Raw genomic sequence first — 13,145 nt, 5'->3', positions numbered from 1 at the left:
CTCATTATCGGGTAAAAGCTGCCGGGTAGTTGAAATTGGTCAAAGCTCTTTTAGGAAGGCCCTCGTACTATGATGTCATGGGAAACAATTTTCTGATCGATTACTCAGCTCATGCCTTCTGGATGGTAGAAGGTAATACTTTAAAAATTGGAAGACTAACTTCAAAATTCGTTTGAAATCTATTATAACTGAGATTATAAATATTGAAAATCTATTATAACTGAATTACAAATGTTAATTTCAGTTTAAATAAGGTAAGTTACAATGCTACAAGGGCTAATTAATAATCTTCATGGTCATTTAAGAACAAACAGAAATAATATAAATTCTCCCTTTAATTACTTAAGCCGTTCACCGATCTTTACTAGTCCCAGTAAAACATGGCAAGAATAAAAGTTAAAAGAGATTAAACTAAATATACAAATTAATGTATACAACTGACATAACTCCTATTCACCCATAGTTATTCAATATTCATTCAGTTATTTTGTAAAACATTAATTTGCATGCAGAATTGTACGTACACAGTATTATTCTAAAGTGAATTATATGATTAAGATTATCTTTACATTGCTTTGTATAATTATAATTATTGGGGAATTATTTTGTACACTAATTCCCTTCTTATATTAGCTCCCTTTCTTGTGTCACTTTACCATACAGTATATAATTAAGAATCCCTCACGTATTATTAATGTTATACTATGATAACATTATGGTATTAGAGTTACAGTTGTATATTCTATATATTACAATTATCAGCATAGTTGGAATTAATGGAGCGTCATTAAGTAGTATCCAAGGAAATGGGATGGTTTGAATGTGATGCATATCAATACCAATATATAATGATCGCTTCAGGCTTCTGCATTTGTGGAGTTATGTATCTAATGGTTAATCAGTCCATATTATTATACTTCAAAGCAATGAAATAATTAGACAAGACATAACATAATGAAACAAAAACATGAAAAAGGATAAAAGAACTGCAATCAGGTAACTTTTTTTGGATGTAGATTCCACAATAAACCCACAGTTGAAGAAAACCCAAGGATCAAATTACTGCAAAAAAACAAAAATTCAAGAAAAGAGGGGCAACATCAAGATGAAGATTAACAATAATCCAATAAATAACAATGCCTTGCGAATACATTTAGCAGTAAATTAATGTCAGGTGGCAGCCAGAGTTCCCCCAAACACTTCATTCCTTGGAAAGGTCTTAACTTAAAGAGTTGCAAATATGCACCAGTGAAGTGGTCAAGGGAACTCCAGTTGACAACCGACTGTTTCTAAATTTCTCTTGATTGTTATGCCTTCTATTTATAATGAAATTAAGTTGGAAATGTTATCAAGAGATGGTGACCAAGCCAGCCATTTTGTAGGGTTACCATAGATAAGGAGATGAAATAGATCAACTCAACTGAAATTTCTGATTTGAAAGTAGTCTGAATGATGGGAAGATCAAGTGTCGAGAATATTTTGAGGTGAGTGGTCATAATCTCTCCCCATACATGCCTTTTCAACCTTTTCTATCTTTTCCAATATTCATACAAATGCTTTTCCAATTCAACTGCATTAGCTAGATAAATAAATCAATTCAACATATATACGCTACTTAAGCTTTATCTAATCTAGAAACTGCGCATGCTTGTTCGATATTTCTCTCTCGTTATGTACAATAATCTAGCCTAGATTCGCGTCCAGGTTCACAAACTCAACGTACATATTGTCCTTTCAGTCTCAGATTTGTCTGGCGGAGAGAAAAAGGATCAGAACATATACGTTGCAACTTGAAAAAGAATTTTGAGGACAAGTGTTCTTAAGACCCACCCCTTTAGGTATAAAACCTGCTTGATTCTGAATGTGAGCCCGGATTCGATTGGGCTTGGAGATATAAACTAGCAATCCAAGTGATTTCATGATAGGCAGTACCAAGTCAAAGAGTAGTGTCGTATAAGCTCCGCTTTGTTATTAAGTATGTAAATTTGAAGAATTATATTTTCAATTCATTGATTTCTAATACATAGTTACAGTCCTTATATAAGTAGAATACAATCCATTGAATCTTCTAATTATGTCAATTATAAATTACATAATATACTGACATAATTAGGAGATTACATAATATCAAGAGTATCCTAATACTGACAAAAATAGGAGATTATAAAATATTTTGGAAATCTTAACACTCCCCTTCAAGTTGGTTCGTAGATGTCACACATGTCCAACTTGTCTAAAACTTGTGAGAATATACATTTAGTAAGAATGTCGGCCAATTGATCTTCTGATTGAATCTTGGGTAATTCAATAATATTTTCATCTAGTTTTTCTTTGATGAAAAATCTATCTACTTCAACATATTTCGTACGATCATGTTGAATTGGATTGTGAACAATATCACATATTGCTTTGTTGTCACAATATAACTGGATTGGTTGATTAGGTTGATAGCCCAAATCTTGCAAGAAAAATCGTAGCCACAAAGCTTCACAAATTGTAAGGACTGTTTTCTACTTGTATTATCATAAAATATGCATAGTAAAATACATGTAAAATACCATAAATAGTTGGACCCAAATTTTTCTTTTATTAAACATACACATTCTTTACACAAAAAGTTATATCATGTACAAAACATTAAAAGCAGGGTGGACAGTGTAGCCATGTCTTTTCACTTAACGACGCCCATCCGACCGTGTCCTCACCTAGATCCTACAAAACATAGAAAACATCGGGGTGAGCACAACTAAGGCTCAGTAAGTAAATCATCTACTCATCTATCCTCGTAACTCTCTCTCTGATTCTTTCCTTACAAGTCTCGTTTACTCTCCCTTTTATACTCTTTCTGATTTCTCTTTCTCGTAAGTCTTTTCTACTAACCCTCTTTAGTAAGTCACGGCCCCATCTAACCAGAGGCACGGCTAGGATTCACTCCCACTCTACGTGACTGATACTCGTTCTAGCCGATCGGACTCGGTTATGCATGGATTCGGAACCCTTGGCCATGTAAGTACATAATCTCTCTCTCGGGTAAACTCGGGTATAGCCCTCATCCGCATGCACTCTCACGGGCTACACCACTTCTTTTTGATACTCATGCCGCTTTCTTAATACGGCGTACATGCGGGAATACTCTACCCATTACTCACGGTTTCCCTATCACACAATCTACTCTATTCTCTTATCTAGCACTAGTTTCTTTTTGTTCTCCAGTGCTCAATTTCTCTTTCTCTCTATTCTTAGAGTAGCTCAAACTCAATTTCTCTACTCTCTTTTAAACAATGTGTGATCTGAATTACTTTGATGGTAGCCAAAAGACTTCATAGCTTTTGTAAACGTCCCAAACCATGCCCTCGAAGATTGCTTCAACCCATATAGAGATTTCTTTAACTTATATACCTTTTGGCTGTGTTTTTCTAGTAAAATACACCCTAGCGGAGGATTCATATATATCTCTTCTGACAATTCTCCATGTAGGAAAGCATTCTTCACATCAAATTGTTGTAATGGCCAATCAAGGTTTGCAGCTAAAGATAATAAAACACGTACCGTGTTGATTTTAGCTATGGGTGCAAATGTCTCTTTATAGTCTATCCCCTCGGTTTGAGTGTACCCCTTTGCTACTAGTTTGGCTTTGAATCTCTCAATTGTACAATCAGCTTTATACTTCACAGTGTAAACCCATCGACATCCAACCGTCTTCTTTCATGGTGGACGATCAACAAGTTCCCAAGTCTCATTCTTTTGTAACGATTTCATTTCCTCGTTCATAGCAGCTTTCCATTTTGGATCAGATAAGGCTTCCTGCACACTATTAGGAATAGATACAGTAAATAATTGATTCACAAATGTCATATTCGATTTTGACAGACAATGATTAGACACATAATGACTCATGGGGTATTTGACCTTACTAGATAGTTGTGGTTCGTATGTTGGTTTGGGAATCCCTCTAGTACTACGTGGTGGTAACTGTTTCCTAATTGGTTCAGACTCAATTGCTTCAGACTCTAAATCAGGAACATTCTCAACAAATGATGATTGTGACATACCAGGAATGAGAGACTTGGACTGAGAAGCTTCTACGGACGGGTTTGATACCACCTTCACATTTTCATCATCCACTTCATCTTCTTGTCGAACAACAGGTCTAGTTTGTGACTCATAGTCTTCCACATCTTGAACAACATAGTCAAGAGTTTGAATTTCTTCTTGACAATACTCCCCTTGAAGTTAAGATTCGAAAGAAAAATACATCAATTCTTCATGGAAAACAACATCCATCATCACAAACATTTGTTGAGTTGAAGGATGATAACATCGATACCCTTTTTGATGAACATCATACCCAACGAAAACACATTTCAATGCATGAGAGGACAATTTGTTGCGTTGATGTTTATGGAGGTGAACAAAGGCGATACAACAAAAAACGTGAGGCGGTAAGTTCGATTGTTGGAGCATTCACTACTTTACCAAGAGTCTGAAAAGGTGTCTCAAACCTAATAGAACTAGAGGGTACCCGATTGATTAGGTAGGCTATAGAAGTAAATGCTTATCCCTAAAAGGATAACAACATGTGAGCTTCTATTAATGAGGCACGAATGACCTTTAATAAGTGCCGATTTTTTCGCTCAACAACACCATTTTGTTGGGGTGTGATAGGACAAGTAGTTTGATGAATGATACCATGTGTTGCCAAGTACTATTGAAGATTCAAACTTTGATATTCTTCTCCATTGTCACTTCAGAGGACCTGAACCTGTGCATTATACTACGTACGAACCATTTTGTGAAATCTTTGAAAGAGCAAATTAACCCGCCCTTTAGATTTCATTAGACATACCCAAGTCATATTTGTAGTCATCAATAAAAGTAACAAACCAATGAGATCCACTTAAACTAGTAACTTGTGATGACCCTTAAACATCTCAATGTATAAACATAAAAGGACTGGACTTTTGTTGAATGTAGTTGAAAATGGGATTCGATGGCTTTTTGATAGCTCACAAACGTCACAGTAGAAGTTACTAATATCATTTTTTTTTTTCAAACAAACTTGGAAAAAGTTTTTTTAAGTAACCAAACGAAGCATGTCCGAAGCACCGATGCCATAATCAAATGTCGGATTTCTGTTTATCCCTTTTTGAGTAATCTACTATCAAAGCCTACTTTAACATGGTAGAACTTTGTGACTCTAAATCCAAGTAATACAACTGCCCCTGTCTAACACCACAACAAATCATCTACTTTGTTTGAATGCTTTTAAACTCACAAAAGTTAGGCCAAAAAATCACTACACAAGATAAATCTTTGGTTATTTTGGAGATTGATAACAAGTTATAATTTAGAGATGGAACAACTAATATGGAATCTAAGTGTAAAGTATTTTTTAGGGTTAATGATCATTTCCCAATGACTCGAGTGGACTCACCATTGGTAGAAGAAACAAATTTTTGTGGGGATGTTTTAAGGTTAGAAACATACCTAGAATCGAATGTCATATGACTAGTAGCACCAGAATAAATTATCCATATACTATTAGAAACAAATATACACATATTTAAAGACTAACCATCATTTCTAATAGTGGCTACACATGATGAAGACATGTTTGGAATCTTCTTTCTTTTCCCCAAAAACATCGATAGAATTCTTGTTGTTGTTGTTGGGCTTGTTGAGTTTCATCTATGGATGCTGTCTCTCATTCTAAGCTACCATAGCTGAAGCTTTAGCGAAATCTGGAAGCAGGTTCTTGCATAGAATTTACCTGCACATCTTTTTTTTCTTTGACTTTGACTTTGACTTTTTCACACTTTTTTTTGACTTTCTTTGACTCTTCCTTTAGCGAGGATTAAAGAAGCAAAAAACAACAAAATAAAATGAAAAAGAAAAAAAAACGAACGAGAGAGTTTGAAACACAAACTCTTTTCTCCGGACAAAATGGGTTTCTGATGCAAAAGGAGTCGACGACAATAGAAAATCGGTGGCAGATCGGAGTCGTCAGTGGTAGATCAGTCACGACAGCAGCAGTTTTTTTGGCGATTTCGAGATTCGATCCGCGTTGTCTGACGACGACATCTTGACGGTGAGCAGATAGGCACGTAAACAAAGATCGACGACAAGTATTCTTGTTGGATTTCGTCGGTTTCTTCTCACTGGATTTGGCAGTTTTGACGGAGGGTGATTATGGTTATTGATATTGACAGGTTTGGTGATGGTTGATTGGGATAGATTTCTGGGTATTTACTGGGTTGGTGATTGATGGTTGCAGATTTGTTTGAATTTTTTTTTTGTTTGCGGCGGCTAAACATGGTGGTGATGTGAGTTGTTGAGTTTTGATTTGCTTGTGTTGATTGGGTGATCTGAGTTGTTTAGTGGCGGGATTTGATGGGTAGACTTTTTCTAGAGTTGTTTGGTGTCAGCTTCTTGGCAACAACTGGGGACTGGATTTTTGGTGGTTGAAAATATGGCTGTTGGTTCTTGATTTGGTAGAAGTTACGAAAGGTAGTTGAAAATATGGCTGTTTAGGGAACTTGTTGGCTTCGGTAAATTTGCAAAATGGTTGAAGGTGGCTTGGTTGTGTGAGTTATATGGTTGCTGATTGGGTTGTTTTTCGGCTGGAGGTTTATGTATTGATGATGGTTTTTTTTGACGTTGGTAATGGCTGGGCTTGGTCTTTGATTTCCGTTGGATGATGTTGGTGTTGTCAGGATGACGACTGGATGACTTACTTGCCGGTATTTTTCCCGTGGCTGCTTGACAATGAGCAATTTTTTTTTTAGATCAGAACCTGACTCGAAGAATTGTATTTTCAGTTCACCAATTTTCAATATATAGTTACCGTCTTTATATAGGTAGTGTAGGATTCATTGAATCACTTAATCATCTCAGTTACAGAATACACAATATACTGATATAATTAAGAGATTGTATAATATCAAGAGTATTCTAATACTAACAAAAATAAGGGATTACAAAATATTTTGAAAATTTCAACAAACTAAACAATATCTTCTTTTTCAACCAGGGTAAAATTGAAAAATAAAATAAAACTATATAATTTCAGTTCAGAATTCCACAATTAATTCATAGAAGTAAATACCACTAAAATTGTTACTCAAAACCATTGTCTCATAAAAAAAAATTCATATGCAATTGTAAAAAGAAAAAAAAAAAAGGTTTATTTCTTCAATTTTCATCTTGTTTTCTGTAAATAACAGTAGTGAAAGAAAAAAATAAAGTTTATGTATAGATTGAAACAGTCAAACACTTTATTTTGTTTTATTCCAATTTTCTTACAAGAGTTGGAAGCAAAACCTGTTTAGTGCAAGGGAGTTAATCTTTGTATTTTGAATTTTAAATATCATGAATTCTTATATTAATTGAGAGATTAGGTTAAAAGGAAAACAATTCATAATCCCAATTTTGGACACTTTTTTACATTAATTTTTGGTAGGATTTATGTTATTTTTCCTTCTATGTGGCATGGATTTGCTATTTATTGGAATGATTATTATTTGTAGGTCTGAATTCCAGTTTTAAATATAAGAGAAGGATGTGGGCTGAATTATGGAGTTGTTCATGCTAGTTACAGATATACTTTTTTATCAGCACCTGTTTCACAATAACCAGCATAACTCGAGCTTTACAACTAGGAATGACCTAAATCCAACAGCTATAGAAATCTAAGAAGTAGAGCTACAACTTTCTTTTTTTGGACTTGACCTAATTCTGTTGGGAAAATGGTGAAAACTTGACGTGAAGTTTCAGGCAAAATACGGAAAGCTGATTGAAGCATGCATAGTCAATGCCACAGTAGGAAAATCTAAATGCTGCGGCCATGAGGTTTCTAGAAAAATTGAAGGACAAGAATGCCATAGCGGAGCATGCTCGGGAAATCTTGCAATTATTCAATGTCGTGGCGAGCGTAACACAGGAAAATTTAATAAGAAGATTAGTTGGATTGGGGCTCCTTGGGGACTAGGGTTTCGTGTCTTACATGCAAGAGGACTATAAATTGAAGAAAAAAAGGGATATTTTGGGGGTTCCTAACTTCTTGGAGATGAATAATAGTTCTTGGATTTGAAGATCAAGCACATACAAGGAGGAGATTCTTTATTTGGTTTTCTTTCTTCAAGATGTTTATGGATATGATTGTTTTTATTATTTGTTACATTATGAACTAATTTTATTTTGCCAGGGCAAAGATGTGGCCTAATTACAAAAATGAAACTTTATTGATTCATTTTAATTTATATTCTATTTTTCTTTGATTAAGTGTTTATTATTTCTCTTAATGCAGTTGGATGCTTGATCACTATTCAATTAGACATGTTGTTTATAATGAGACTGAGAAGTGATTCATGATGTTAGCTTCTAGTAATATCATAGATTGAGCAAAAAGTAGAGATAAATAAACGCAATCAGTGTGACCTAGGGCAGAATTCCCTAGAGCTTAATGAACCTAGAATTATAAACTTCATTATTGGTTAGAAAGGTTAATAGGAAAGGGTGGGGCAATATCACCTAAGAAGGAGTATTGAACAATTTAGGGAATTCGGTCATTAATCATGAAGATTAATAGGATTTATAAGTTGTATCGGGTTAACAAGGTGAAGTCAGATACTCTAGTGTTTTATGCTTATTGAATCAGTTCAGACTTTTGGATTTCACTGATAATCGATTTTCTGTTTTTATTGTGTTAATTTCTGAATTTTTACTTTTGTTAGTATCCAATCATTCACAATTTCGGTTATCAATTAGGGTTAAAACTAGGGAGTTCAGTAGTTAATAAGTAAACTTTCCTCGTGGGATCGACACTCTATTTATCATTATATTACTTGATCGATTTAGTGCATTTGCCAAGTTTCATGCATCAAGTTTTTGGCACTGTTGTAAAGGAAATTTTAGTTTTATTAATATTGATACCATCTAGTTGAAATACTTAATTGAAGGTGTTTTTATTTTTATTGTTAAGTGTTAATTTTTCTTTCAGATTTGATTTGGATTTCTCTTGTAGTGCATGTGGAGATCGAGGAGTCTTGATCTAGTTCCAATTGACCTAGAAATCAAGGGGACTTTGAGACGCATTGACAAGGAAAAGAAACAAGCAAGAGAAAGGCAAAACACGACAATGGATCCACCTAGGGAAGAAGCAAATGCAGTAGCAACTAGAAATAGAGCATTGAAAGAGTATGTTGTACCAACGGTTGAAGGCTGTAGTACTGGCATTAGATGACCATCAATTCAAGTAAACACTTTTGAGATCAAGCCGGCTATCATTCAAATGATCCAACAATAGGTTCAATTCGATGGAAATTCATATGAAGATCCAAATTTGCATGTAGCTAACTTTTTAGAGATATGCAACACATTCAAGCATAATGGAGTGACGGATGATGCAATTCGATTGAGATTTTTTTTATTCTCATTAAGGGACAAGGTGAAGGGTTGGCTTATGTCATTACTAGTAGGAACTATCACTATATGGGAAGAATTAGCTCAAAAATTCCTTGCCAAATATTTTCCACTAGCAAAATCTGCAAAGATGAGGAATGATATCACCTCTTTTGTGCGAGGTGATAATGAATCATTATATAAAGCTTGGGAGAGGCATAAGAAGTAGTTAAGGAAGTGTCCACATCATGACTTACTGGTTTGGATGCAAGTTCAAACATTTTATAATGGGTTGCTCTCCACTACGTAACTATGATTAATGTGACAGTAGAGGAACATTAAATAACAAGACACTGGAAGACGCTTATGAACTACTTGAGGTGATTGGCTAGTAGTAATTATCAAAGACCTAATGATTGAGAAATGCATAAGAAGGCAATGGGTTTACATGAAGTTGCTGATTCACCGCATTATTAGCTCAAATTGCATCACTTCAAAAACAGTTGGGAGGTATGAATGTTAATGCCATTCAATCTCCTATTTTAACTTGTGAATTTTGTGCAAGGAATCATACAAGTGTGGAGTGTCAAACTGGAAACTCTTTCTCCTCTTCAACAAGCGAGCAAGTGAATTATATGACAAGTTCACAAATGCCTTACAACAACCCATATTCCAATACAAACAATCTAGGTTGGAGAAATCATCCAAATTTCTCTTGGAGCAATCAAGAAGTACCAAAACCGATGGCCACTTACCAACCGCAAGAGAAAAAGATGAATTTGGAAGATATATTTGGAAAGTTTATGCAAAAGATGGAAAATTTCATAAATGAGTCAAAGACCAACTTTAGGAATCAAGAAGTGTCCATTTGGAATTTGGAGACTCAAGTGCGGCAATTGTCAGAGCAACTTTCGGAGGAATATCAAGCCTGTTTGCCAAGCAAAGAGAGCATATCAAGGCTATAACATTGAGTCGGACAATTTTAAAGCAGCCATAGAAAAAGAGTATGGTGGAGGACCATAAGGAAACAATGATGAAAGAGGCAACTATTGTACCCCTTAAGGATGAGCCGAAGAAAGAAAAGACAAGTGGAAAAAAAACGCAAAAAGATCCAGAGATTCTAGTAGCTCTGTCACCATATGATCAGCCTATTCCATTCCTTTAGAGATTGAGAAAGTAAAATCAAGATAAGCAATTTTTTAAATACTAAATTCTTAGATGTATTTAAAAAAATTGTATATTAACTTTCCTTTTATAGATGTATTGCTACAAATATCGAGCTACGTAAAGTTCCTAAAGGAGATTTTATCCAATAGAAGGAAATTGGAAGAGAACGAAATGGTTATGCTTACGAATGAGTATAGTGTAATACTACAAAAGAAGCTACCTCCAAAATTTAAGGATATAAGGAGTTTTATGATGCCTTGCTCCATTTGAAATATTCATTTTGACAAAGTTTTATGTGATTTACGTGCAAGTATTACTTTAATGTCTTTCTATGTTTTTAGGAAACTTGGCATAAGAGAAGGGAAACCTACCATGATTTCTCTTCAACTGGCAGATCGATCAATTAAGCATCTAAGAGGGATTGAGGAAGATGTTTTGGTCAAGGTGGATAAGTTCATTTTCTTTGCTGACTTTCTAGTGCTTGATATGGAAAAGGATAGGGAAATTATTCTTATATTAGGGAAACTTTTCCTTGCAATGGGGATGACTTTGATTGATGTGCAATGAGGGAAGCTCATTTTGAGGGTGCAAGATGAGAAAGTGACCTTCAATGTCATTGAGGCTATGAAGTTCCCATCCAAGGTAGATTCGTGTTTTCAAAATGATGGTATGGAAAAGTTGGTAACTAAATCTTTTTGAGAAGAAAATCTTAAGCTACCACTTGAAGCATGCATAACCAAGTCATAGAATACTGAGGATGATGATCCTAGGGTGAGAGTGTGTGCAAGATACTTAGAGGCATTACAACCAATCACTTCACTTCAAAAAAATAATTTAAAAAATTTGGTGTAAAGGAAGACAAGTTGCAAAAAGTGTCAGAGGACCCTTAAAAACTTAAGCTCAAACCACTATCTTCTCATCTCAAGTATGCTTATTTTGGTGACTCTAATTCTTTTCTTGTTATTATTAATGCTAATTTGAATTATGTAAAGGAAGAGAAACTACTTAGAGTGCTAAGAGATCACAAATCAACAATTGGATAGACCATTTCAGACATTAAAGGTACTAGTCCTCCTTTTCATATGCATGAGATACTTATGGAGGAAATGTTTAAGCCTAGAGTGTAGCCACAGTGTCAATTGAATCCATCCATGAAAGAGGTGGTAAGAAAGGAAGTTGTAAAAATGTTGGATGTTAGAATAATATATCCTATCTCGGATAGTTCATGGGTAAGTTTGGTTCAAGTAGTGTCAAAGAAGGGAGAAATTGCAATGGTGAAGAGTGACAACAATGAGCTCATCCCAACAAGGACAGTCATAGGATGTCTGGTGTGTATTTATTACCTAAAACTCAATGAATCTACTCAAAGAGACTTGCCGGTCTTAAGCAGGGCCTTAAACTCTAAAATTGGAAGAGACTCAATTGACCTAGGCTTGGTGGTCTTAGATAGAGGTGGTAAAGGCTCGTACTTTATGGTCTAGGGTCTATGTTCTAGATTGGTTGACCCATCTAAATAAGCACTAACTTCTTGAATCTCAGACACAACACTCAGGCTACATATCTCCTCAACAGACGGATTCATAAGAGTGTAAATTGCATTATCATATAACATCTGTGGGGTGTGAGCCTCCACTAAACTATCAGTAGCATCAGCCATGAAACACTCGTCATCATCCTCAGTCACCGGTCTTAACCCCGCATTAAACACATTGAACTTAAGTTTTCTGTTTCCAAAGGATACTTCCATTTCTCCTAATCGACGTTAATACACGCATTGGTCGTTGTAAGAAAAGGTCTCCCTAAAATAATCCATGGCATGCTTCCACTACTAGTATATTCCATGTCTAGAACAAGGAAATCCACCAGAAATATAGTTCTTCAACCTTAACTAACACGCCCTCAATCATGCCCCTAGGCATTTTGATCGATTGGTCAGCTAACTGCAGGATGATTTCAATAGACTTGAGCTCACCTAAGTTAAACTATTCATACACGAAAGTGGTTAGTAAGTTCAGGCTCGCCCTAAGTCTAAGAGTACTCTATCAATAGTGATATTACCTATCACAAATGAAATAATAAGAGCTCCAAAATCCTTCAACTTTGGGGGAACACGGTTTGAGACAATGGCACTTACATTCTTCAGTAAATGTACAGTCTTAGGCGTATGAGACTTAAGTCACCTCTTTTGTGTGCACAAGTCTTTAAGGAATCTGGCATACATAAGCAGGTACTTACTAAATGACATCTAAGAGTGGAATGTTAATTTGCACCTGTTTAAACAACTAAACAATTTCCTTCATCTTAGCATTTTCCTAGCAATGATAATTTTTTAGAGCTCTAAGCATTGAGGGAAAGGTGTTCTCGGTATGTACGATGTAGGAGACGGTTCCTTCTCCCTAACTTTACAAGTGGCTCACTCTTACTCTCTTTGCTTGGTCTCTACCTAGACTTTCCTTTTCTTTACCCTAGACTTCTACTTCCCTCTTAGGCCTAATTAGCTCTCGACCGCTTTGAAGAGTTATCATGTCCTTAGCTTGTTTAGAATACCGTTTCTATTGAGAAGCACCACTAAGGTTACC

The 13,145-nt window shown here is 35.3% G+C and overlaps 1 protein-coding gene and 1 non-coding gene across 5 annotated transcripts; both read right to left on the bottom strand.

The window, feature by feature from the left end:
* Positions 1 to 2,674: 2,674 nt before the first annotated feature.
* Positions 2,675 to 5,699, bottom strand: LOC116124075. 4 transcript variants are annotated; one of them, XR_004127156.1, is made up of 3 exons: positions 5,576 to 5,699; positions 3,550 to 4,226; positions 2,675 to 2,712 (listed from the first exon to the last, which is right to left on the bottom strand). XR_004127156.1 is itself a non-coding variant. In XM_031409793.1 (3 exons), exons 1-3 carry the CDS (start codon positions 5,643 to 5,645, stop codon positions 3,768 to 3,770), a joined length of 288 nt encoding a protein of 95 aa, XP_031265653.1. In that variant the 5' UTR covers positions 5,646 to 5,699; the 3' UTR covers positions 3,120 to 3,767. The 4 variants fall into 4 exon arrangements, 3 of the variants coding, with proteins under 3 accessions (XP_031265653.1, XP_031265660.1, XP_031265646.1); XM_031409793.1 differs by lacking the exon at positions 2,675 to 2,712 and having other exon boundaries at positions 3,120 to 3,811; positions 4,053 to 4,226; XM_031409800.1 differs by lacking the exon at positions 2,675 to 2,712 and having other exon boundaries at positions 3,120 to 3,804; positions 4,053 to 4,226.
* A 3,848-nt stretch (positions 5,700 to 9,547) lies between these two features.
* Positions 9,548 to 9,654, bottom strand: LOC116124143. Its single transcript, XR_004127173.1, has one exon. It is a non-coding gene; the product is annotated as a small nucleolar RNA R71 (small nucleolar RNA).
* Between the last annotated feature and the right edge of the window lie 3,491 nt (positions 9,655 to 13,145).

This window comes from Pistacia vera, unplaced genomic scaffold (assembly GCF_008641045.1).
Source record: "Pistacia vera cultivar Batoury unplaced genomic scaffold, PisVer_v2 Contig1031, whole genome shotgun sequence".
NCBI classification, from domain to species: domain Eukaryota; kingdom Viridiplantae; phylum Streptophyta; class Magnoliopsida; order Sapindales; family Anacardiaceae; genus Pistacia; species Pistacia vera.
This window is presented reverse-complemented; position numbering and strand designations above follow the sequence as displayed.